Below are 24,404 nucleotides of genomic sequence, written 5' to 3' on the forward strand. Positions count from 1 at the left end.
GTGTTACCCATATACCAAACAAAAAGAACAACTGGCAAACATCATATTTAGATCATTACTTGCATATTCTGATAATCCTTTCGAGGATGTTACAGTGCACAGCATACACTTTTGAGTACTTTTGCAAAAACATTTTTTTTTCTTGATTTTTTTCTTGCAAAATTGAAATGTATTGAACATATTCTTAAAGGGGTAGTTCACCCAAAAATGATAATTTGACGTTTATGTGCTTACCCCCAGGGCATCCAAGATGTAGGTGACTTTGTTTTCTCAGCAGAACACAAACGAAGATTTTTAATAAAAACCAGTGCAATCTGTCAGTCAAATAATGGCAGTCAATGGTTACCAAATCTTTAGAGGAAAGAAAAACATACACAGACAAATCCAAATTACAACCTGCGGCTCGTGACGATACATTGATGTCCTAAGACACGAAACGATCGGTTTTTGTGAGAAACTGAGCAGTATTTGTATCATTTTTTACTTTTGATACACAGCCACGTCCATCTGTCCTGAGCAGGAGGTTAGCTTTCGGATCGTGACATGTGAACGCGCTTTGACGTAGAATACGCAAACACCGGGAGCGATCTGTGGCGTGCATACGACACTCATTGTTTACCCAGTGCACACAGACTGTGGGTATAGCGGCTATTCAAAATGGTAATTACTTGCGCTTTTCCTGATTGTTCAAACCGATTTAAAGCTAAAAGATTACATATGCTTGCGCAAACTCATCCGGCACTTTTAACCGATTTCCCCTTACGGTGTTTGCGTAAACTACGCAAGAACGCATTCATGTGACGAGCCGCATGCAAAGCTCGTGCTCAGGACAGATGGACGTGGCTGTGTATCAAAGGTAAAAAATGATATAAATACTGTTCAGCTTCTCACAAAAAACGATCGTTTCATGTCTTAAGACATCAGTTTATCGTCACGAGCCGCAGGGTGTAATTTGGATTTGTCTGTGCATGTTTTTGTTTACTTTTAAATGTTTGGTGCCCATCCACATCCACACTGTTTTTTGTTAAAAATCTTTGTTTGTGTTCTGCTGAGGAAACAAAGTCACCTACATCTTGGATGCCCTGGGGGTAGATAAACAGATAAATATCAAATTTTCATTTTTGAGTGAACTATCCCTTTAATGAAAACAGAGAAATATGTCATAAATATCTGTAAATTTGGTAAATTTGCCAATTTTGGTTAAATGAAGGATTGCAGAAATGAGTACACACCCTATAATTCTTAATATGTCCTCCATAATTCTATGCATACTGCTCTGCTCTGCACTGAGTGTACAAGTTCACGACACACTGTCACATCTGTCCTGTTTAACTCCTGTATGATGACCTCATTAAACAATTTTCAATGGGGAGATTTGCTCAACTCATATCTTCGAAATCCCCCACAGGTGCTCAAGAGTGTTAGGGATGGGTGAAATACACATTGAAGGACTTTCCTCTTGGAAGAATGCATATCATCATTGTAATGTTGAAAAAATTGTTTAAAAAGGTTAAATCTACGGTGGCCGACAGAGGCCAACGCGCTGCAAACAAGAAAACACATGCAAACAGAAAAAAACTACAACAAATTAAGAAAACATCTTCATCAGTTTGACAACACAGACGCTTCAAATCCTCGCAACGCAAACACAAATACGGAAACGCGCTGCAAATTCTCACAACACAACCAAACTCAGAAACGCGCTGCGAACACACGAGGGCGCTGCAAACTAACAAACGCGCTGCATATAGCTCGGTCCACAACGGAAATGTTTCAGGGGGACCTCAAAAAGTGACGAACTCATCTGGGACCTGATTATTTATATCACTATCACCTTTAAGTGATACTATACTATCACTAAAAGGTGATAGTTCACCGATAACACCTCTGCTCTGACCAACAGCCACTGAAAAAAGAATCAGGTCCCAGATGGGTTCGTCACTTTTTGAGGTCCCCCTGAAACATTTCCGTTGTGGTCCGTGCTATATGCAGCGCGTTCGTGTGTTCGCAGCGCGTTTCTGAGTTTGGTTGTGTTGTGAGAATTTGCAGCGCGTTTCCATATTTGTGTTTGTGTTGCGAGGATTTGAAGCGTCTGTGTTGTCAAACCGATGAAGATGTTTTCTTAATTTGTTGTCGTTTTTTTCTGTTTGCATTTTTCTTGTTTGCAGCGCGTTGGCCTCTGTCGGCCACCGTATAAATCAGAATAGCTGTTTCTCACCTGATCGCCGTCTTCTCTTTGAAGGGAAGGGACACTCTGGCGCTAGAGGAAAATTCATTACAATGAAATTATGATATGATACTTAAATGTGTAATTGGGAAATTCATATTACCTAAATGCAGTGCTATTTCACCACTCATATCAACTTAAATTAGTTGACTGGAGACTGAATTTGCCACTAAATGTGTCAGATGTCTTAATCTGATGTAGTAAATTATTTCTAATGTATGGTGTTTATTGTTAGTGCCCTTCTGGATTATTTTGACTGAATAACATTTACTGATATGTTTATTCAAAATGAAGAAATGACAAATATACACACATACATGTCCTGGTGTTGGTTCCTCCTGCAGTGTTAGACTCAAACATCAGACCTGCATCGGTGAAAACCCCCATACTGTCCCTTCCACATCCTGCCGTACAGCCAATGTCATGCTTCTCGATGACGTCCCAAATCTTTAGAAACAAAGAGACCATTTATCAACCAGTCTCAAGCATTCACTGACTATTGAGATTCTGGTGAACTTTCTTCACCTGAGTCTGAGTGAGTCTGTTCCTGTTGATGAGGTTCACAGACTTGTCAACCACCACCAGTCCAACTTTAGCTCCAGGATCTCCAGTAATCTGCAGTTTGACCTTGTCATCTGTACTATATGAAATCACCTTGTTCTTCACCTTAATCTGGAGCTGTAGTTAAAGGATTAGTTCACTTTCATAACAGCAATTTACAGATATGTACTCACCCCCTTGTCATCCAAGATGTTCATGTCTTTCTTTCCTGAGTTGTAAAGAATTTTTTTTTTTTTTTTTTTTTTTTTTTAGGAAAACATTTCAGGATATCTCTCTATAAAATGGACATGTATGACGCCCGGAAGCTTGAACTTCCAAATTGCTGTTTAAATGCATCTTCAAAAGGCTCTAAACGATCCCAGCCCAGGAAGAAGCATCTTATCTGGTGAAACGATCAATTATTTTCAAAACAAATTGACAAACTATACTTTTTAACCTCAAATGCTCATCTTGTCGTGTCTCTGTGATGAGCATGCGTAGTCTGTGATCCAGGTCAATACAGAAAAACTCCCATTTCCTTTATGTTTTCAATCTCAAAATCATCCTACGATGCTGTTTTACCTTTTTTTGTGAAGGGCATTTGAGCTTTTTTGTATGTTTACTTTGTATTAATAACTAATAATTTGTAAACACTGTGTCGATACTTTTGCAGCCGTCTAAGGCAATTTTAAAGTTGGGGAAGAAAAGTTTTTTCAACTGTATTGAACCGGATCACAGACTACCCATTTGAGGTTAAAAAGAATATAAATTGTCAATTTATATTGAAAATAACTGATCATTTCACCAGATAATATGCTCCTTCCTCAGCTTGGGTTGTTTAGAGCCTTTTGAAGATGCATTTAAACTGCATTTTGGAAGTTCAAACTTCCAGGGCGCCATACATATCCATTATATAAGGAGAAATCCTGAAATGTTTTCCTCAAAAAAAAACAAACAAAAAAAAAAACGAAATTTCATTACGACTGAGAAAATACATAAACATCTTGGATGACAAGGATGTGAGTACATTATCTGTAAATTGTTGCTAGTGTTGTGTCAGAAAAGTTGGCACATCAACTTTCTTGTGATTGTTGACCCACCGTTCCCATGCACGTGTCCTTCACATCGACCCAGACTGAATCAGACACCACCTCAGATGAGCCCACATGGTAATAAGCCACAAAGCGGAAGGACGGCACCATGTCTTTGGTTATAGTCAGAGGCAGAGCCACTTGAGCTTGTCCTCTCGATTTACACCTGTCTACTTTTATAATCTTACCTTTACTCAAGATCTGAAAATGCGAAACATAAATAAATAGAGATATTGATTTATTCATAAGATTTTAAATAATACAAAAGCTACACAAGTTTTGCTCAAAACAATAACGTATCTGCATGAATGATGATATGATTGTTTCTCACCATGTATGTGTAATCCTGATCTCTGAATCCTGGACTTTTTACAGCGCTCAGATAAACGTTTACTTGCTCACCGATCTGAAGCTCAGCATAATCAATGCCGATGTATATATAGTTGTCGGAGCCGTCTTTGGTCTTGTAGGCCTGAGCCGTCATCTTCTTCACAGCCTGCTGTTCATCTTTTAACTGTGGATCTCTGGTCTTTGCCTGGAAAATAAATATATTATTTTCTGATGTGAACAATATGCTCCGCTGCATGTTTAACAAATGTTAACTGATCTATTTATACTTGAACACTAGTACAATTGACTGAACATCAGTGCAGTTGAGATGGCAGGTCTTACAGTGATCTCCAGTGTAGAAGATCCTCCCGTATTCATGATGGTAAACTTCGCAATGCCGTCAGCTCTTGTAAAATGTGCGGCCCCTCCGGGATTGACCTCCACTTCCACAATTTCAACAGGCATTTGGTCAGGATTTGTTACATAGACCTTTTATAAAACCCAGACCAACAAACACACACACGTATATAAAATAATATGTAATCTCCTCAGTTCCTATAACCTTCGGGTTGTTAACTATTGAGTCAAAACTTTTATACCCAAACATTGTAGGGCAATCCAGGTTTGAAGAATTGTGGTGTTCTTTTGAAGTCGATGGTGTATGGTGACGTCACAATCTGAATGCCTTTCCTTTGAACTTTCACCATTTCACTGCCTGAAACACACAAAAATGAGCTGCTCATATACAATCACACACACGCATATAACACAGTAACACAGTATCTTTTGGGTCTTACCACTTTCTGTCAATAGACTGACTGAAAAATAGATTGATTGTCCAACCAGCTGGTTAATGTTTGGAAAGGTCTTAGTGATCATCTGATTGGTCAGTTCTGCAGTACCCTCCCCTTTCATGATCTATTCACATAAGAGAAAAACAGCAATACCAGGTATTAAAGTCATTTAACTTCTCATTTAAACTGTCCTCTAGGTGGGGAGAAAACTAATTGATCCCAGCTGTAAGATGTTTAATGTCTCTCACCTGAACTTTTTGCAGAGATGTAGGTATAATTGTTTTCTTCTCTCTATCCATCACACCAAACACCACAAACGCATTTCCATCCACCTTCTGTCCAAACAGGTACCTATAAAGGCACATCTGATTGAATGGTGATGGTAACTGATCCACATTCACATCATTGCATAGAAAAAGAGCAGCTTAAGAATTTTTTTTTTTTTTTATTTCTTCTTTGGTGTTGAGAAAAGCATACAGGATTTAAGTGACATGAGGATAAGTCCTTTTTATTTTTGTACTGTGACGCTGTTTGAAAAGGGTTTGTGCAGATCTACCATGTAACGATTGGGGATGTGAAGCGGGTGGGTCCATACGCAAAACTTTATTCATAAACATGGTCAGAATCATGGTCATGGACATTGATATAACATGGGCCAGTAAACAGCCGATGGTCTGTCAATAGCGAATGTAATCCAAAGGGAAGAGGCAAATGGGTAATCCAAGCAGACAGTCAATAGTTCAAACAAAGGCAAAGCGAAGCGAAGGGTTAATCCAAAACAGGCGAGAGATCCGGGGCACAAATAACTAAAGTTGTACAAGACTTAACTTTGACACAAGAAACTTGGAATTGGTTTTGCAATGTGGCTAACACTAGGAGAGTGCTAAACTCTCATTAATACTCAGTGATTAGAAAAAGGAAGTCCAAGGCTGATAGAGTGTGTTTGATTGGTTGCAGTTGTGTGTGTGTAATCAGCGCAATGGATGATGGGAAATGCAGTCTGGGGTGACATGCAACAGTTTGTGTAGTGTGAGAGTCAATGGAATAAAGTGCAACATCTGGTGGTGAACAGACGGAAAACCACGGACTGGATTCCTGACAGACTGACACAATTGATACAATATTCCAGTAAAACAGAGAAAAACCACAATTCGAGGCTTTGAAGTTAAACTATCAAGAAAGTTTTGGTTGCTCATAGTACATTATTTTGTAATTTACATACAAACTCTATTTTAAATCAAAGATTTAAGACTGAATTTTTAAAAATCATCTCACCTGGCTTCAATGTCGACTTTCAGACTCTCATCACCCACATAGAAGAATGACCTACTGGGTTTTATTTTCACTTCAAATGTTGGAAGCACTAAAACCAAACCAGACAAACAAATAAGTAAATAAACACTTTAATAATTTTAAATAAACTATTTTTTTGATGTATCATTTTCTTACACAACAAGAGGCTGTAGACAAAAATCTTACCATATTCTTTGACCTCAAAGTCTGCAGTAAATGTCTTCTGGAGAGTGTTTTTGAACCGTGTGACTACCTTCCAGATCCCAGAACTAGGCACGATTCATAGAGAAGCATTATACAATAGACTAAATTAGTTTTAAAACATAAATGCATATTTACTGTTATTTGCTGTGTTGTTTGTAGATAAATTCAAAAGTTATTATCCTGAGATAGACATTGCTGATTGATGAATGAAATCCAGTGAGTTAACTCGCTTTGAGCAGGTTCAGTTTTCAGTGTTTTGCACACACAAACACACCTGGCAATCTCAGGGATGGTGTATCTGCCAGACTTCATCCCTTTGACTGGTTTTATCTTCTCTGATGAAACTGTGATGCCTTGTGAATTCTTCAGAAACAAAGAAATCAGCAACAGTGTGACTGCTGAGATCCTCAGCACAATGGTGTTCATTTACAATTGAAATGTCATGAATAATTATGCTTGTGGGAATAAATAATGCTTACCATGATTTCCACTATGATTTCAGACTCACTTTGTGGTGTCAAATTGGGCATCAGAGAAAAAATCCTGTATCTAACTACAAAAGAGAGGAAAGTAAAAACTGAAATGTGAGTTCTGATGTTGTTGTTTTCTGCAGATACAAACCCTGATAAAAGCAGCAGTCAGTTTAATAGTAAACAGAATGACATAACACGTTTAAAGTTCACATTGTGCTTTAACACACTCTACATACTGTGTTTTTTTTTTTTTTTTTTTTGCACTTATACCTGTGCTAGCAGGTGTGTAGATGGGCTTGTCTGTTTGTACAAATATATATCCAGACTGGAATGAGAGCATGACCACTTTCTCCAGAGTGGTGGATGGAAACTGAGCTTGTAGATACACATACTGCTTTTCCAGAGGATCATCAGAGAAAAAGTTATTATCATCAGGGATCTGTAAAACCGACAATGTGTTAGTCTGAATATATCTGATAATAAAATAATCAGAATGAGACATCAATGCACTCTCTCTCCTGCGCTCTCACCTTTATATCTGTAAGGATCTGGAAATTGTTGGCTGCAGTCAGAGTCACTGATTTAGTCAGTATTTCGATTTCTTTTTTCGGGAAATTCTTTACCGAGATCTTTATGTTCACGTCTCCTCCAGAGTAATCCTGAGCCTCCACAAACACGTTCTCTGAGGAACCCACCCTCAGCAAATTAGGAGCTGACAGAATAAATCTGAGGAGATCAAATCAGAGCGTTTGGAATCAGATCTGTTAGCGAATCCATGAACAAACCTGTGTTTGATACTCACAGTGGGTCGCATAGTGTGAGGAGCGCTGAGGAGAGAAGAACAACAGTCAGAAACAGCAGCTTCACGTCCATCCTGTCTGTCTGTGTGTCTCTGACTGTGAGCGTCTGTGAACCCAACGCTCTTTTGATCTGTTTGTTTGCATTTTCTTCTATTTGGAATCAATAACACACACGGTGTTTAAATAATCTCCTGCCAAAGTAAACTAGCACCAGCAAGTTATTTAACAGTGTCTTTTTCATACATTTTATAAATTAGTTCTACCCATTGACTTTGGAATTCATTTAACAAACCGAACAGAACCAAACACTCAAGTTCAGACTTGTCTGTGTCTAATATAGAAATTAAGTTGCTATTATTCTTATAGAGCTCATAAAGATTGAACTGAAGTCCAATTCAGATTTCCCGTAAATGACCTGCAAATAACTGTTGTGTATATTCAACCTTTGGTAAATTGGCAGCTGCTCTGTTGATTTTTGAGTGGTTGAGCAAATGAACATGAAAATATGCCAACGATAAAGTCAAGTCTGAAGTTATTCATACCCCTGGCAAACTCTGACTTAAATCTACTTTTATTCAACCAGCAAGTTTTTTTTATTTTATTTATTTATTTATTTATTTATTATTGGAAATGACACAGACATCTCCCAGAAGATAATAAGACAATGTTCAAGAGTCATCACTGTGAAAAAAAAAAAAAAATTACTCATATTTTATTTACATTTGAACAAAACGTGGCATGTCCAAAATTATTCATACCCTTCTCAATAATCAATAGAAAAGCCTTTTTTTGGCTATTACAGCAATCAAACGTTTCCTATAATTGCTGACCAGCTTTTTGCATGTCTCCACTGGTATCTTTGCCCATTCATCTTTAGCTCTTTCAGGTTGGAGGGTCTCCTTGCCATTACCCTGATTTTTACCTCCCTCCACAGATTCTCAATTGGATTTAAGTCAGGACTCTGGCTGGGCCACTGCAAAACATTAATGTTTTTGTCTGCTAACTAATTCTTCACCACTTTTGCTGTGTTTTGGGACATTGTGGTGCTGAAATGTCCACTGGTGCAGACATCTCTGGCTTCAGTGCGCTCCTTAGTAAACTCTAATAGGTCAGATTACATGCCACTCCAGCTTCCTTGGCCACTCAGAGCCGTCAAATCTGACACCTCTGGGTCTCCACAGCTAGAGCGAGCGCATATGGAGAGCGAGGGGTTCCGGGTCTCCAGTGCTGCGTGGCCCCTCTATGACGAGCAGGATTTGTAGTTTTTGGACCGTTATGTGGTAGATGTGTCCGCGAACAGCAAAATAAGCGCTAAATAAATGAAGAATGACCTGATGCCATGGAGAGGAGAGGATGCGCGGCTGATATGCGCGTCTACAAGTATTTATAGTGCTTATATTCAGGTTTGTGTACTTGTTTACTTATAATTAGTTTGAAACGTGAAAGCACCCCAAAACAGTCTGCTAAGCTATTGAGTGTGACTTTTGACAGTAAAATACAGGAGGAGTTTCAGTAAATACACAGGCACACATAAAAATGAAACATAATTCAGTCAATAATCAAGAAAAGTGCTATTGGATTCTAGGGGTAATGCGTTTTTGCAAAGGAAAAATCACTTTTAGGGGAAAAAGAGGGGAAAAAGGGGCAATGTGACTCCCTTTGGTTATAATTCCATAACTTCTAGTTAAAAGCTGAAAATGAAAAATTTATATAGAGATACACAGAACCCGAATAACAGACTTTCAAACAAAAGCTTCTGAAAAAAAAAATCAAAAAGCACCTATGTTTTTTTTAGTGTATACTGTAATATTTGAAACCTATATAGTGTTATTTATAAATAATTACACTGATATTATGTAGTTTAAATGGTTTTCTATATTTTTTTTTTGTATGTGTATCTGGGAACCATTTGAATTTAGGTAAGCCAAATGCAGCCGGAAATCCCCAAAATAGACGCAGAGTCCAAATCAGATTTCCTGTAAATGACCTGCAAAAAACTGTTGCGTTTATTCAACCTTTGGTAAATTGGCAGCTGCTCTGTTGACTTTTGAGTGGTTGAGCAAATGAACATGAAAATTTGCCAAAGATAAAAGTAGCTTTAAGTCAGAATTTGCCAGGGGTATAAATAACTTCAGGCTTAACTGTTTTAAGCCCGAAGTTATTTATACCCCTGGCAAATTCTAACATAAAGCTACTTATTATTTATTCAACCAGCAACCTTGATACATGCACTTCTTTAGGCTAAATGAGACTTTTCATAGCACTTGCATGTTATTGCTCTTTTGTTGTTTTTGATTGCTTCCATTGTCCGCTTTTGTAAGTTTGCTTTGGATAAAAGCGTCTGCTAATGTCTAAATGTAAATGTAAATAGAGAACCAGTGAATTTATATATATTATATTAAATAATTGCAAACAGCAAGGGTGCCATAACAGATTTGGGGAGTGGGAAAATTCCAAAGGCCCAAAAAAAAGGCACATACACCACCAAATCGGTGAATAAGCACATTTTATAATAGAGGCCCTTGGAAGTAATTCATACTTTTCAGGCATTTTGGGGTGACAGAGTAAGTAAATAGGAAAATAAATGATGTATCAATACTTATATGGAATATGAGATATAGAGTCAGGTCCATATAAATTTAGACACAGGCACAACTTTTACTATTTTAGCTACTGACCAAAACATATTCAAGTTACAGTTTTTTAATGAATTGGCTTTAAGTGCACACGCTGAGCTTTAATTTAAGGGTACTCTCATCCAAATTGGAGAAAAGGTTAAAGAAATTACAGCTCTTTAATATGTACCTCCCTCTTTTTCAAAGGACCATACGTAATTGGACAGTTGACTCAAAAGCTGTTTCATGGTCAGTTGTGGGCTAGAGAGAGCTCTGAGAGCTCATGACCCTCCATAGAGAGCGGCGGAACTACCATGTTCAAGGCCCAGAAAGGTAGTAAGGACATTGTTAAAATAGTCCAGTGGTTCAACCGTAATGCTATAAAGCTATGAGAATACTTTTCCCTAAAAAAAATAAATAAATAAATAATATATATATATATATATATATATATATATATATATATATATATATATATATATATAGGATATAAAAGAAATCACTTTACAAACTGACAAATGCACAGACTATTTCTTAATATATAGAATTATGTGCAAAAAAAACGCATTGTTTATAATGAAAAAAAGACCAGTTTGTGAACCGTTGACAGGACATTGCAGCTATAGCACAAACACAGTTGACAGTAAATATTAAGGACAGCCATATTTACATTTATATTTAGACATTTAGCAGATGCTTTTACCCAAAGCAACTTACAAAAAAATGACAATGGAAACAATCAAAAACAACAAAGGAGCAATAACATGCAAGTGCTATGACAAGTCTAATTTAGCCTAATGCAGTACACCTATCAAGTTTTTATTTTTATTTTTTTATGTATAATAAATAAAAACAAAATAGATAAAAAATTAAAAAAAGAAAAAGGAAGCTGGTGTTATAGGTCTAAAATAGACAGAATGCATCAAGAACAGAGAAGGGCGTGTTTTTTTTTTTTTTTTTTTTTTTTTTTAAGAATAGAATTGGAATAGTGGGTGCTAGAATAAGAGGTTCAACTAAAGATGAAAGAAATGTGTTTTAAGCCGATTCTTGAAGATGGCTAAGGACTCAGTTGTTCGGATTGAGTTGGGCAGGTCATTTCACCAGGAGGGCACATTTAAAGTGAAAGTCCATGAAAGTGATTTTGTGTCTCTTTGGGATGCCACAATAATGTGCTGTTCACTTGCAGAACGCAAGCTTCTAGAGGGCGCATTAGTCTGAAGTAAAGAGGTGCAGAGCCAGTGGTGGTTTTGTAGGCAAAAATTAATGCCTTGAATTTTATTAGGCATATACTGTAAATGATCATTTCACAAAACAGTATTATTACATGCACAGCCCTGCCGAAAACAATACAAATCATGACAGAATTTGTAATGGTTTTACTGGTTTTAATGACTGTATTTGTGTAGACTGTAATGGTAATTGGTCACCTTCTATTGGTGGCTTGAGGTCATGTAAGATTTTCCGTGGTTGAGTTGGTTTGTGGCTAGAAGGCATACACCTATAGCTGGTGTGAAAGCACCTTTGATTCAAATCTAGTCAGGAAGCAAAGATCAGGGAATAATATTCTTTAATTGTGTGTGATCATCAAATAATTATGCAGCATATCCATATTTGAGGAAGCTATTCTGGAGCTCAGAGATGCTGATGTATCACCTCCTGTGTTCCAGAGTTTAGCTTTCCTCTTTTGCAGACCATTATTCTGCAGTCAATACGATATGGCCCCTTTACACCATTATTTGTCGCTGGTCATTTACCATCCGCACACTGGCAAAGGTCTCCGCTACACAGTTTGGATCGAGCACCTTCTTCAGGCTGGTAGAATTTTGTACAGCGTTTATCTGAAGAAAAATATATAAAATATATACCACCAAAAGATAATTTAATGCCATTATTGTGATAAATAATAAAAGTATGAAGCAGAGATGGCAAAAGTACACACATCCTTTACTCAAGCAAAAGATAATCATGTTTAAAAAGACAAATATATACAAAGGGGGACAAATTACATAAAATTACTATTGCACATTTGATAGTAAAGTACTGATCTTGAGTTGGGAAGCACAACATCTACTTGTATTAACAACAGTAATCTGCAAAATGTAATTTTTTATAAAGGAAATCAATACATTCTACTCTACTCCATTTGTACCATTAATCTTCATTGGGTAACACTTTCTATGAAGCCCCTATTTATAATACATTATGAGGGTATTTCTAAGGCATTATAATGAATGCATAATGCATTATAATACAACTTATAATATGTTATATCATCTCATCAATACTCGTAACAACAATTATAATACATTATAATACTTGAGTATTTGAGGTTATAACTATTAAGATTATGATTATTTATAACACACAATGGATGCCATTTAATCTATCTAATTTATAATGGACTATATCATATTACATTTATTTTTTCATTTATATTATGTTTTATTAATATATGGTCCCCTTATTCTACTGACTATAAGCAACTTTTCAACTACATGTCAACTAACACTCCTTAGAGTAGTAGTAGACTTAGGTTAAGGTTATAGGCTAGGTAGTAGGTTCATGTACTTGCAAAGTTACTTATAATCAGTTTGACATTTGGGGAACCATCAAAATACAGTGTTAGCATATATTTTGCATACTACTAATAATAATTACTGTTAGCTGACATGCAGTTGCAGAGTTACTTATCAAAAGCTGTCTGAAGGATATACCATCCAAATAATCAAACTGATAATACAAATACAAACACATTTATCTCATCTAATACCTGATCTTATGGCTCTTTGAGAAATATTATTATAATTACTTATAAGTGGTCTTTGTATGCTTTAAGTAAAGTGACATGAGAAACATGGCAAGATATGAGACTTATAATACGTTATAACTATGGAGGAGGTAATCATACTCTTAAAAGCTATAACCTCAAATAAGTAAAACATTATAATACATTAAAACTGTTCTTATGAATACTCATAAGATGATACAACATATTATAAGGTTTTTTATAATGCATTATAAATGTATTATAATGCCTTAAGAATACCCTTATAATGTATTATAAATACAGGCTTCATAGAAAGTGTTACCCTTCATTGATTATAAACACTCTTTATTATTTGATTCAGTCACTGAAACACTGAAAGTGACTTTTCTTACTTCATAGACAAAAAGTGCAAAGTTTTGACACAATTTGATTTCTTAATGATTTGATATTTTAGAATAATGATTTTTGTCATTTCAAAATATAAAGCAAAAATTGGAGATGAATGAATAATAAGCCAATAAGTGCTCCTCTGCTGCCATATATTGGTTAAAACAGTAAATTGATGTCTTGTTTTTTTTTTTTTTTTTAATATGTGTTTGTTTACCACAAGTATATTTTGGTCATTTCATTAAAAATAGGATTTAAGTGGGATTATTACTTTAAAGTGCGGTTAATAGTTGTGTTAAATATTTGAAAGTACACTATCAGTCAAACGTTTTTGGACATTTAAGGATAATACGTTTTAATGTATTTTTGAAGAATCTCTTCTGCTCACAAAGTCTAAAATACAGCAAAAACAGTAATTATATAATAATAATAATAATAATAATAATAATAATAATAATAATAATAATAATAATGTAATTAATACTTTTATTTAGTAATGATGCTTTAAATTGACCAAAAGTGATGATAAAGACATTTATAACATTACAAAAAATAATTTATATTTCAGCTAAAAGTTGTTCTTCTGAACTTTCTATTCATCAAAGAAACCTGAAAAATTCTACCATTGTCAACAACAACAATAATAATAATAATAATAATAATAATAATAATAATAATAATAAATGTTTTTTTGTTTGTTTGTTTGTTTTTTATATTAGAATGATTTCCGAAGGATCATGAGATTGGAGTAATGATGCTAAAAATTTGACTTTAAAATCACATGAATAAATTGCATTTTAAATTATATTCAAATAGAAAACAGTTCTTTTAAACAGTAAAAATATTTCGAAATTTGACTGTTTTTGCTGTACTTTGGATCAAATAAATGCAGGCTTGGTAAGCAGAAGAGACTTCTTTGAAAAAAAAAAAAAAAGAAACATTACAAATCTTACTATCACTTATGCAGTTGTGGTTTTCCTGATGAAACATCAATAAAATAGACATAATTGCAACAATGTATGGTTTATCAGTGTTGTTTAAGCCATCTCAGGCAAGTGCACCTGTCTGCAGCCTGCAGATCGAGGCGGGGCTGAATCTGGGGCGGGGCTGCACGTGTCGCCCCGCCCACATGCCTTATCATTGGTTGTAGGTAAATTAATGACGTCACGCAACATCCCTCCCACAACTCATCTCATTGGTTAGTGAATCCTTTGCTTATTTATTCAGCTTTCAGATGTGTACAAATTAGTGGTGGGCCGTTATCGGCGTTAACGTGCTGCGTTAACGCGAAACTCTTATCGTGCGATAAAAAAAATATCGCCGTTAATCTATTCTCATATTTGGGTTGGGAGCTGGGTCTAAACTACGCAAGCTATGATGACTTTCACCTTGATAGTTTATCGCGGATGTATACCGAATATGGTCCCGCGTTTAAGTCTCCTCCGCCAAAACACAGACAGGATCGCGTCGTCCTCCATTCATGAAAACCGAATCTACTATAGCGCGAAATGCCACGTAAATTCGTCGTTTTTTGGATTCATAAATCTAATGTTGGTCAGTCACTTAATTCAAATCGCGATATGGACTAGTGTTTGTGAAAACTGAAATGCAAAAAGACCGTTTTAATATGAATCTGAAATGTTCCGTTTGCCTAGCTGTATGTATGCATGGCGGAGACGAGCTTTTACTACACGCATACTGAAACACACGTGACGCTCCCGGTAATTTTTGGCTTTTTTTTAATCTCACATGAACAGATAAATTTAATCTCCCAAATTGTTGTGAGTGTCACTTTTACCGTTTCATTTGAGAAAACTAGCATCATATCATACTGTATGACACGGAAACGTCACGGCAACCTGTCAAAATAAAAGTACTGTGTAACATGTAATGGGCTGGGTAGGTGTTGACGTTAAAAAAAACACAATCTAATAGGTAGAAAAAATAATTTCATTGTTAGTTAGTTAGTAAACACAAGTACATCTAATTGAACATAATTTATTTTCATCAACAAATTATCATAGAACAGCTTTATGAGCTTTATGATCCATTCTCAAAGACTTACTTTTAGTCATTATTTGGGTAGCACACATATTCTGAATGCCTTCAGCAGAATTCAAATTAGCCATTTTAATCTAGATTAATCTAGATTAATTCCAAGATTTAATCTAGATTAATCTAGATTAAAAAAAATAATCTATGCCCACCCCTAGTACAAATCTAAATTAAGTTTTTTAAAAACGTACGCTTATGACTGGTTTGTGGTCCAAGGTTACATACATTTACAAGCAAGACATCTTTCCGCTGTTTAGTTATCCCATTTCTGGCAATCCGTGACTATAAATCAAAACGTTAACCAGTGGTGTTTATTACAGCTTTTTTGATTATTGTCTTAATTGTTAATAAGAAACAAAAAATACGAATAATGCAGTAATTCCGAGAATATTTTATAATGTTTGAAGTACATTAATTTCTCTAAGAATTTGAAATAACACCCTTTGACCCTTCCCGAAGTATATCTACTAAATTGAAAAATATTTTCATTTCTTCTAATTTTGCTATTAATTGTCTTCTTTCAGTTTCATATTTCCTGCACTCTAATATGACGGGTTCAACTGTTTCTTCATGCCCACAATATTCACATTTCCCTGTGCCATGTTTACCTATTTTCAGTAATCATCCATTTAAACCTGTGTGTCCAAACCGAAGCCTTGATATTATTGTCTCTTCTCGCCTATTCCTCCCTGTACACCTTATTTCTCCCACTCTCCTTTGAATCTTAAGAAAACATCGTCCTTTCCTATTTTCTTCCCATTGTTTTTGCCATTGTTTCTTTAATTTATTTTTAATAATACTCGTATTTTCTGTTCTACTTATACTAACTGTAAAATCAATTTGATTATTTTTGGTAACTTCCTTTGCTGTTTTATCTGCTATTTCATTTTTTTTTTTTTTTTTTTGCATTATTTGAACAATTAACATTCAATTCATGATGCATTACAATCATAAACAATTACTCATTTTAACAAAAATAATAAAATAAACATAAATGTGAATATTTTTTTTTACAGTAATAAAAAAATCAAGGGGATATACAAAATAAATATAACAAAGAGGAGGAGTTCAGTTTTTTTTTTTTTTTTTTGATAGCTTTTTGCCTTGACAGTCCTTGAAGGGTTTTAAAATAATTTTTTAAGTCAATTTTTGAAATGAAAAATGCTGGGCTTAATTTCAGACCCTTTACATTTGTGTATGCAATACTTGCCTAATAATATAAGAAGATTTAACATAACATTGTGACTGTTATCCATGCCTTTTTTATCACAAAAGAAAATAACATCTCTTTTACTTATATTAATTTTTGAACCACTCAACATTACAAATAAACATTCAAAGTCAAACCAGAAGTATTTCACATGTATACATTCAAAAACATTCAAATAAGGTGCAAAATAGACTCAGCAAAGAACACAAAATTCATCTAAATTATTTTTGTATCTCTTGAGAAACAGGTTAGTTGGATAAATCATGTGTATAATTTTAAAGTAGGTTTCAGTAGGACTTTGTTGGTGACGCAATATTTTTGTTATTATAGGTCCTATATGTTGAAATGTTGCAGGACAATGAATCAAATATCTTAAAAGAGCATTTTTTTTAAATCTTTTATATTAATACCATTTAGTAAAATCTCTTTTTTAAATGTTGATTGCTTGGATTCATTTCGACCTTGTAGAAGTCTCACAAATCCCGCTGGTATTGCTTCAATTACAATACTATATTCACAAGGAGGAATTGGAATACCAAATTTCTTTAAAAATTCGCTATATGTAAGAAGAAATCCTTCATTACTAATCAGCTGTGAAACCAACATAATACCATTTTCAATCCAATTAATATAAAAAATCGTTTTGTTCTTATATTTAACATATTTATAATTCCATATTATCTGTCTATGGGGAGAAAAATTGTGTTTGTATATGAGATTTTATCTGCTATTTCACTTCCCTTAACTCCATAATGTTTTTAACGTCATTATACTTTGCCACCAATGAGATGAGTTATGGGAGTTACGCTATCTCGGCATTATTAATTTAGCTTCAACCAATGAGAAGGCATGTGGGCGGGGCGACACGTGCAGCCCCGCCCCAGATTCAGCACCCGCCTCGATCTGCAGGCTGCAGACAGGGGCTTCTCATCTCAGGTATAAGAATGTGTGCACATGGACCAATAGCTCACCTGGTGAGTAATATTCATATATTGTGACTGCAGCGGGGTGTAGCTGACCCACACTATGCACCTTGTTCATTCTGAAGGCAATTATTTCTTTCAGTGTATGAGAAGCCTAATGAGACAGAAATGAAAACAGTTGTATATGATATTGAATATAATATTGCACAATGAAAATTGGCCATATTAACATTTGCACAATTGACAAATAATAAGTGCAAATAAAATGTACAAAAAAAATATTATACGTGCATTTAAATTGTGATTTGTTTATTTCTTGCATTTATATAAACTTGGATCATTATAACAATCTGTATGTGGATTTACAATGCAAAAACAGTTTTCTGTTTTGCAAAGCTGAGAGTCGTAGTCTAGATTTAAAAAAAATCACATGAAATATGATTCTGAGATGCAGTCTGCAACGTACACAAAAGGTGAATATTCAGTGACATGGAGCTGCATGGCCCTACGGGATATTATTGAGCACTTAAACATCTGTCAGCCAATCAGAGTCAAGAATTCAACAAAAACGTAGTATTGAGTTTGCTGACATACCTTATCTAAGTAGAGGATGAGGGACCCTCGCTCTGACAGCTCTTTATTCTTTTCATATTTCATAATGTATCTGTCTTTCCCCCTTGACAACTGAGGACAAGAACATAAGCAAAACAACACAATACATTATATGGTCAACATGCTTTATGTCCTATCTGCAGATGTATGTTAGATTCCTATTTTACAGAAATGTGAGACATCTTTGAATCCGATGCTGGTCCTCCCTCCCTGCATTTTCGTTTTTTTTTTTTGTTTGTTTTTTTAATGCACTGTCGGACCCCTTTCACAAATCACCAGAAGTTGGACCAGCACTCACTGTACCAGTTTATCATCACAGTACCTCTTTAAGATCACTTTCTTCAGCATTAAATCCGGTCAGTAAGCCAACATCAATAACAGTCATGGTGGCATCGATTGATTCGTCACTTTTGAAGCTGTGAAAATGGAGACCAAGAGCAAATTTCATTAACAGGTTTTCTGTTTTCAGTTTTGCTCTAGTTTCTGTTTAAAGCTGCTTTCACACTAGAGCTTTTGGTGTGAAGCAGAGTCAGGTTGATCTCAGAATTATTATATTGCGGTAACACAGAGCTGCTTGTCTCTAAATAAACAGTCTTTGCACAGCGAGTTGCATCTGCATCGAAATGGACATTAACTCTTTTGGAGCCATTATTTAGTCAGAGTGGTGACCAAACTAAGTATGAAAACAGCGTAAATGAGCACACGCTTATAAATTACAAATAAAATAATTTATTTGCCTAATAATCAATGTATTAGATATTTGTTCACATACATGAAATCCATAGTAAGCTTGTACGCTTCATTGGCTCCTTGTGTTGCTAAAGAAAATACATGGTAGTAATTCAAATGAAAAAGCAGCACGTATTTAAGCATTTTGGAGGTTTTATAAGTGCTATAGAAAGGATATGAACTCAATCTTACTGTCACGGTCTATTTTCACAGTCAGATCAAAGAACGTACAGTCAGACGTCTTCTTAACAGGTCTGGCGTAGTACAGCACCAGAACCTGAAAACAGCAGCACGTCTCAGATCAAAGTTCAAACGCTTAAATCTTGCTGTTGACTGTATAAACGCTCATAAACACTCACTGAGAGAGTGGCTGTTCCAGTCCCTTTAGCAGTTACAGTGAACTCCTGGTTTATGTCCAGCTGTTGAGTGAATGCAGATATATTCGAGTCATTAGAACAATCAAATCCATGTAGACAATTTAAGAGGTCATGAACTGCCTATTTTGTACTGTTCTCTGAGGTCCACCTAAAATGTTACCAGGATTTGTACATAAAAAACAAAAAAACAAAAAAAAAAACATAATTTAGAAGTAATAAGCTATTTTCTGTCCTTTTTTGACCCCTCTCATCAGAATGCTCTGTTTGAATAGGTGTGGTGGATTAAACTCTGACGTTCCCAGAAATGCCCACTGCTATGATTGACTAAACACTTGTGTATGTTTGACACCCTACATCCCTCACAGATGGATGCTGCTTTGATTTAATTAAAAAAACAGAAAAAAACTCAACACATAAAACAATCGGTAATAACAGACAAAGCAATAGTGACCATGTAATGAAGAAAACAATTTGGAAACAATTTAGTCCGCACAGTGCTTTTGTTTGAATCTTTTTTGGAAATCTGTGTAGACTAGGGGTTGTACCGACTAGTCAACTTTAATGCTCTGCCATGATGCTTTAAGCTTGACGTCAACTAGTCGGGTCCTATAGAGGGCGCAACAGGATAAGAAGTCTTTGAAGTCCACATTTACGCTGTTTCAAAACAGCTAAAACGATAGATAAGTGCATACTCCGAAAGCGCACCGCAAGGCGTGTGATTATACCATTTGGATGCTTGAAATTAAACAGGAGCTTGTAATTGCCATTCTAATCTAATGCACTGCTGCATTGTAATGCACACATAGGCTACAGACAGTGCTCGCACACAATCATTCAAAAGCGTGGTGCGGAAATGAATTGTTCTATGAACACTGTTCTATGATTTCTTAGTAATATAGCTTAGAAACTGAAAAGTTCTAGCATAAATTTCTTAGTAATTAAACCCCACGGCTGTCTTATATGGAGTGTCTAATTACACTAAGTGCAAATGTGCCGCCTTGTTGGTAGAGGCTACTTACACTAACTCCACCCACCAATGTGTGATTGGGATAGTCAACACTACAAAAGATGGCCATTGATCATACGCGATTTATGCTCTGCTGAAGCTTGTTTCACTCTTTTCAACGCGACCAATTTGGGTTCGAATCCCCCTTCTGGCTAACTTTTTTCTCCCTTTTTTTTTAATCTCATATCATAAAGACATTTGTTTTCAATAAAAATGAAGGACATACAAAAGTTGAAAATAAAGTAACGGTTAGGGTTAGGGTAGGTGTAGGGAGGGCTTATTGTCCCAATTAGGCAGTACCATTAAATAAATGCACTGTAAATACACTCAGTACCTAATTACTGCATACTGTTTTAATGTACAACAATTGCGTCTATTTTCAATATCAGCAAATCCTGCTATTTCAACATATATTGCTATCTGCACTTAGTGTAAATAGCCTCTATCGCTATTTACACAGTGCAAATAGGCAAATAGCTGCTGCCTTTATTATAAGGCTCGCTCACTAATGACTTTATATAAATGTAATATATCTGATTTAGAACAAGCAGAAATCTGTGAAAAATATAACGATCCAAAGACAAAATAACTGATTAAAGCGAGCTATCAAAGGAGCAATATCCATGTAGGCAGTGCTGTGTCATATGCCATAGCTGTGCACATGGTGTTCGAGTCTCAGCTCAAGGTTTAGGCACATTTGTTCATTAATGACGTCATAAGCAACTAATCGACTAATCGTCAACTCGACTTTTATCACTTAAAAAATCTGAAGTCATTCAACCCCTACTGTAGACCTGTGTGTTCGTTTCTCTGGTAAACATTACATGCGCAAATCAGTGGGCAGGGTTAAACAGTGATGTCGAAGCAGGCATTGATCTACTTCTGCGGAGGCGGTGTTTAGCCACAATTTTACATCATAGAGTAAAACTTTCTAAAATGTTTGGCAGACTGCCTTCAATATAAGCTGTTTTTAGACTAATGAGAAAGTTTCGACTTCTGTAACTTACAGGATGTTTTTTTTATAGTACAATGACTTCTTTAAAAACGATCAATGATAAACAACAAAAATATTTTAAATTAAAACACTCAGTGGGAGCAATTTACTCCTTACCTTTTCTGACCATGTAAGATGTGCATTATCTCTTTTGACAGTATATGTCTTAGGTGTGCTGCTTCCTGCCATAGACAGCTCCACGTCCAGATTGAAATTTTGTTGGTCCTTCAACTGCGTGCGATACTCTGCCACGGCCTGGAACACCATGATGGTTGCCTAGAAAGGACAGAAAAGCATTCAAACCCTGTCCTGAAGTGTCAGTCCTACACTTGTTGTGGTGTTTATCACAGTTGAGTGATGAGGTGTTAGTGTACCTGTGTGGTGCCAGATCCTCCATAGTGAGATTGTTGTCTGTTCAGCCAATGCACTGCCTCTCCTGCTTTATCATAGTCTTCGGCCTTCACGAGCGCCAGCACAGCATACGCCGTCGCCTCTAATGAGTGATAATGCTGTCCAGGGACAGTCCAGGACCGACCGGCTGTTTCAAACACAAAACAGCAATATAAACGGGGGTGTAGATCAGGATGCATTCACATATGCTGATCCAGACCATCAAGCTTGATGCTTTGGCTTCTTTATGAACTTTTTGTGCTCTCTGCTTGTTACATTAATGTTGTTGATACAGGCAAACAGCATTACAACACAAAACATTTCCTAATGCTATCCTTCTGTAGGTTTGTTTTATCATTTCCAATGTTTAGCAAAGCACAACACATTTTGATGACTTGGTGTTGGTGTGACTGACCTTCTCCTTGGGTGGAATGTTTCATTAAGATGTCTTTATCGAGTTTTTTTTCATTGGCCATGGCGTAGGACGTCAATGCAACAGCGTAAGGATTAGTCAGTTGTGGAAGTCGACCTTCCAAGAACGAAACAGCCTTACTGATGCTTTCATTCAGATTCTATATAAGTGTATGTAAGAGCAAAACAAAAAAAGAGAAAGAATGAGAAAAAAGCAACTGTTTATAGTTTAATGTTTTTGACAAATGCAAAGGTGGAAGAGGTGTACTTACGGCAACTGACGGAGCACAGATCTTTCTGCCCTCTTGCATTGCAATTAGAACAAAGGCCGTCAGAGAAGCATCGGCATCTTTGCCCCGTACGTCACCCTGGAATAAAGCACCATGATAAATGATAAAAATCAGTTTTCTTATTAAATAAGCAAATGTATCCCATTTTACAAGGGTTATTAATAAGTGGATAACAACTAAAGACATGCAGGGATTTAAAATATTATGTGATAAGGACAATAAAGGTACTACTACACAGCAAAAAGCCCAATGTTAAATTAACTCTCCTGGGAGTTTATTTGAGTCCATAGGGGAGAGCGGGGCACAACCTAACACTTTTTGAATTTCGCGGTTTATGTAAATCCACTTGGGGTTCAGAGTACAATTTTTTATCCACATTATTTTCACACTTGTCTAGTACAAATATATATCGCTTTGTTTCATATTTACAGTGTATACGTTTTTCGTTATTTACCTCAAAAGAAAGGAAGTGAAACGTGACAACATGCCCCGTAGGTGGGGTACATTGTAACATCTGAGGGGCACGTTGTAACACGACCATATGACAGCTTAAAATGTTATCTGATCGAATGAAAGAAATATACACAACAAACTAAAATATTTTGTCAGTAAAATACATCTGTTAACTTTTTCAAATGAAGTAATGACGGTTTTTTAAAAAATAAAAATGATCTAATTTTGGAGTTTGACAATGAACATATCGCAACAATGCTTTGAACGGCCCTGATCGCAACGCACAGCTGTACAGTAGTTCAAAACGATGTGGACAAATAAATGAAACACATTTAGACATTCAGAAAAACACTCCCGTCCCTCCACACACAGCTCTCATAGAACACCACACACATAAACCAGCCAAAATGCTTTACATTTCTTGAAATAATAACATCTGAACATTAAACATTGATTGTCAGCCTTTATTCACCTGTTTATTGTGGTTTCTTATCAAAATCCTTAGAAGTAAATAGTGTAAATTGCACCGCTTATGTCATAGAATAGCATAGTTTAATAACAGCGGGGCATATTGTCACACAGTGTTACAACGTTCCCCATCTGCGCGACTGGAGTTTCAAAACAGATTAGTGTCTTCCGCTGGTTTGTCAAGCATTAATAAACTATCTAAACTGATAAATAACAAATTGGAGATTAAAATAATAGCAGTTTTGTCTAACTTTAAATGAATACTAAAAACAGAAATAAAAAGTTTACTTCAGCCAGAAATGTACTTTTACTATGGTAAAATAAATATTCAGCGATATCTTCAAAATGCTTTTGAATTTTGGTGATCTTTTTTCTCTGCATAGTGTTGCTATGGCAACTAGTAAATACCATACATTTGGTTATGCTAGCGTGTGTGGAAATATTTGAACCAAGTGTGTTACAATTAACCCCGCGTTAGGTTGTGCCCCGCTCTCCCCTACTCAAGAGCGTTAAAAAGAAAACTGAAGCAGTGTTCAAGTGAATGAGGTAATTAAGTGATTCATTGAGTGATGATTGACCATTATTGAAGACACTTGATGTTAATAAACAGAATCACCAAAGGGAGAAAATATAATTGTGTAAGTCACCATTATAGTGGTCAGTGTTTGTATTTGTTGGACTCTTTACCCTTCACTTTTTTAATATTAGGGTTTGTTTGGATGTTGTAACTGACATCAGGTGTTATCAATAATGTTCAGTCATCTCACAATGAATCATTTAATTACCTCATGAACTTTAACACTGTGTGAGTGTTTGTTTTAACACTCTTGAGTATGGAGTCAAATAAACTCCTGGGAGAGTTCATATAACACTGGGTTTAATTTTTGCTCACCTCATCACCATTTTTCTCAGCAGATTGTCAGTGGGAAGGGACTGGGGCTAATTTTGATTTCTTGTGGATCAAT

General features: G+C 35.7%; 1 protein-coding gene across 1 annotated transcript in view; it reads right to left on the minus strand.

The window, feature by feature from the left end:
* LOC141336340 (uncharacterized) overlaps positions 1-24,404 on the minus strand; it is a 75,666-nt gene that overhangs the window by 29,127 nt on the left and 22,135 nt on the right. Inside the window, exons 27-53 of the mRNA XM_073841914.1 lie at positions 22,501-22,596; positions 22,233-22,389; positions 21,802-21,965; positions 21,545-21,703; positions 19,410-19,469; positions 19,243-19,327; positions 19,094-19,139; positions 18,644-18,737; positions 18,304-18,393; positions 17,758-17,863; positions 12,122-12,205; positions 7,755-7,902; positions 7,483-7,678; positions 7,223-7,391; positions 6,959-7,032; positions 6,754-6,842; positions 6,462-6,544; positions 6,258-6,345; positions 5,231-5,333; positions 4,986-5,106; positions 4,788-4,903; positions 4,531-4,677; positions 4,190-4,393; positions 3,868-4,059; positions 2,753-2,905; positions 2,545-2,674; positions 2,219-2,260 (exon numbers count right to left, since the gene is read on the minus strand). Of these exons, the coding sequence (XP_073698015.1) occupies positions 2,219-2,260; positions 2,545-2,674; positions 2,753-2,905; positions 3,868-4,059; positions 4,190-4,393; positions 4,531-4,677; positions 4,788-4,903; positions 4,986-5,106; positions 5,231-5,333; positions 6,258-6,345; positions 6,462-6,544; positions 6,754-6,842; positions 6,959-7,032; positions 7,223-7,391; positions 7,483-7,678; positions 7,755-7,902; positions 12,122-12,205; positions 17,758-17,863; positions 18,304-18,393; positions 18,644-18,737; positions 19,094-19,139; positions 19,243-19,327; positions 19,410-19,469; positions 21,545-21,703; positions 21,802-21,965; positions 22,233-22,389; positions 22,501-22,596 (3,196 nt within the window). The remainder of the gene's footprint in view (positions 1-2,218; positions 2,261-2,544; positions 2,675-2,752; positions 2,906-3,867; positions 4,060-4,189; positions 4,394-4,530; positions 4,678-4,787; positions 4,904-4,985; positions 5,107-5,230; positions 5,334-6,257; positions 6,346-6,461; positions 6,545-6,753; positions 6,843-6,958; positions 7,033-7,222; positions 7,392-7,482; positions 7,679-7,754; positions 7,903-12,121; positions 12,206-17,757; positions 17,864-18,303; positions 18,394-18,643; positions 18,738-19,093; positions 19,140-19,242; positions 19,328-19,409; positions 19,470-21,544; positions 21,704-21,801; positions 21,966-22,232; positions 22,390-22,500; positions 22,597-24,404) is intronic.

The sequence above is a fragment of the Garra rufa genome, chromosome 6 (assembly GCF_049309525.1).
Source record: "Garra rufa chromosome 6, GarRuf1.0, whole genome shotgun sequence".
In the NCBI taxonomy this organism is placed as follows: Eukaryota; Metazoa; Chordata; class Actinopteri; order Cypriniformes; family Cyprinidae; genus Garra; species Garra rufa.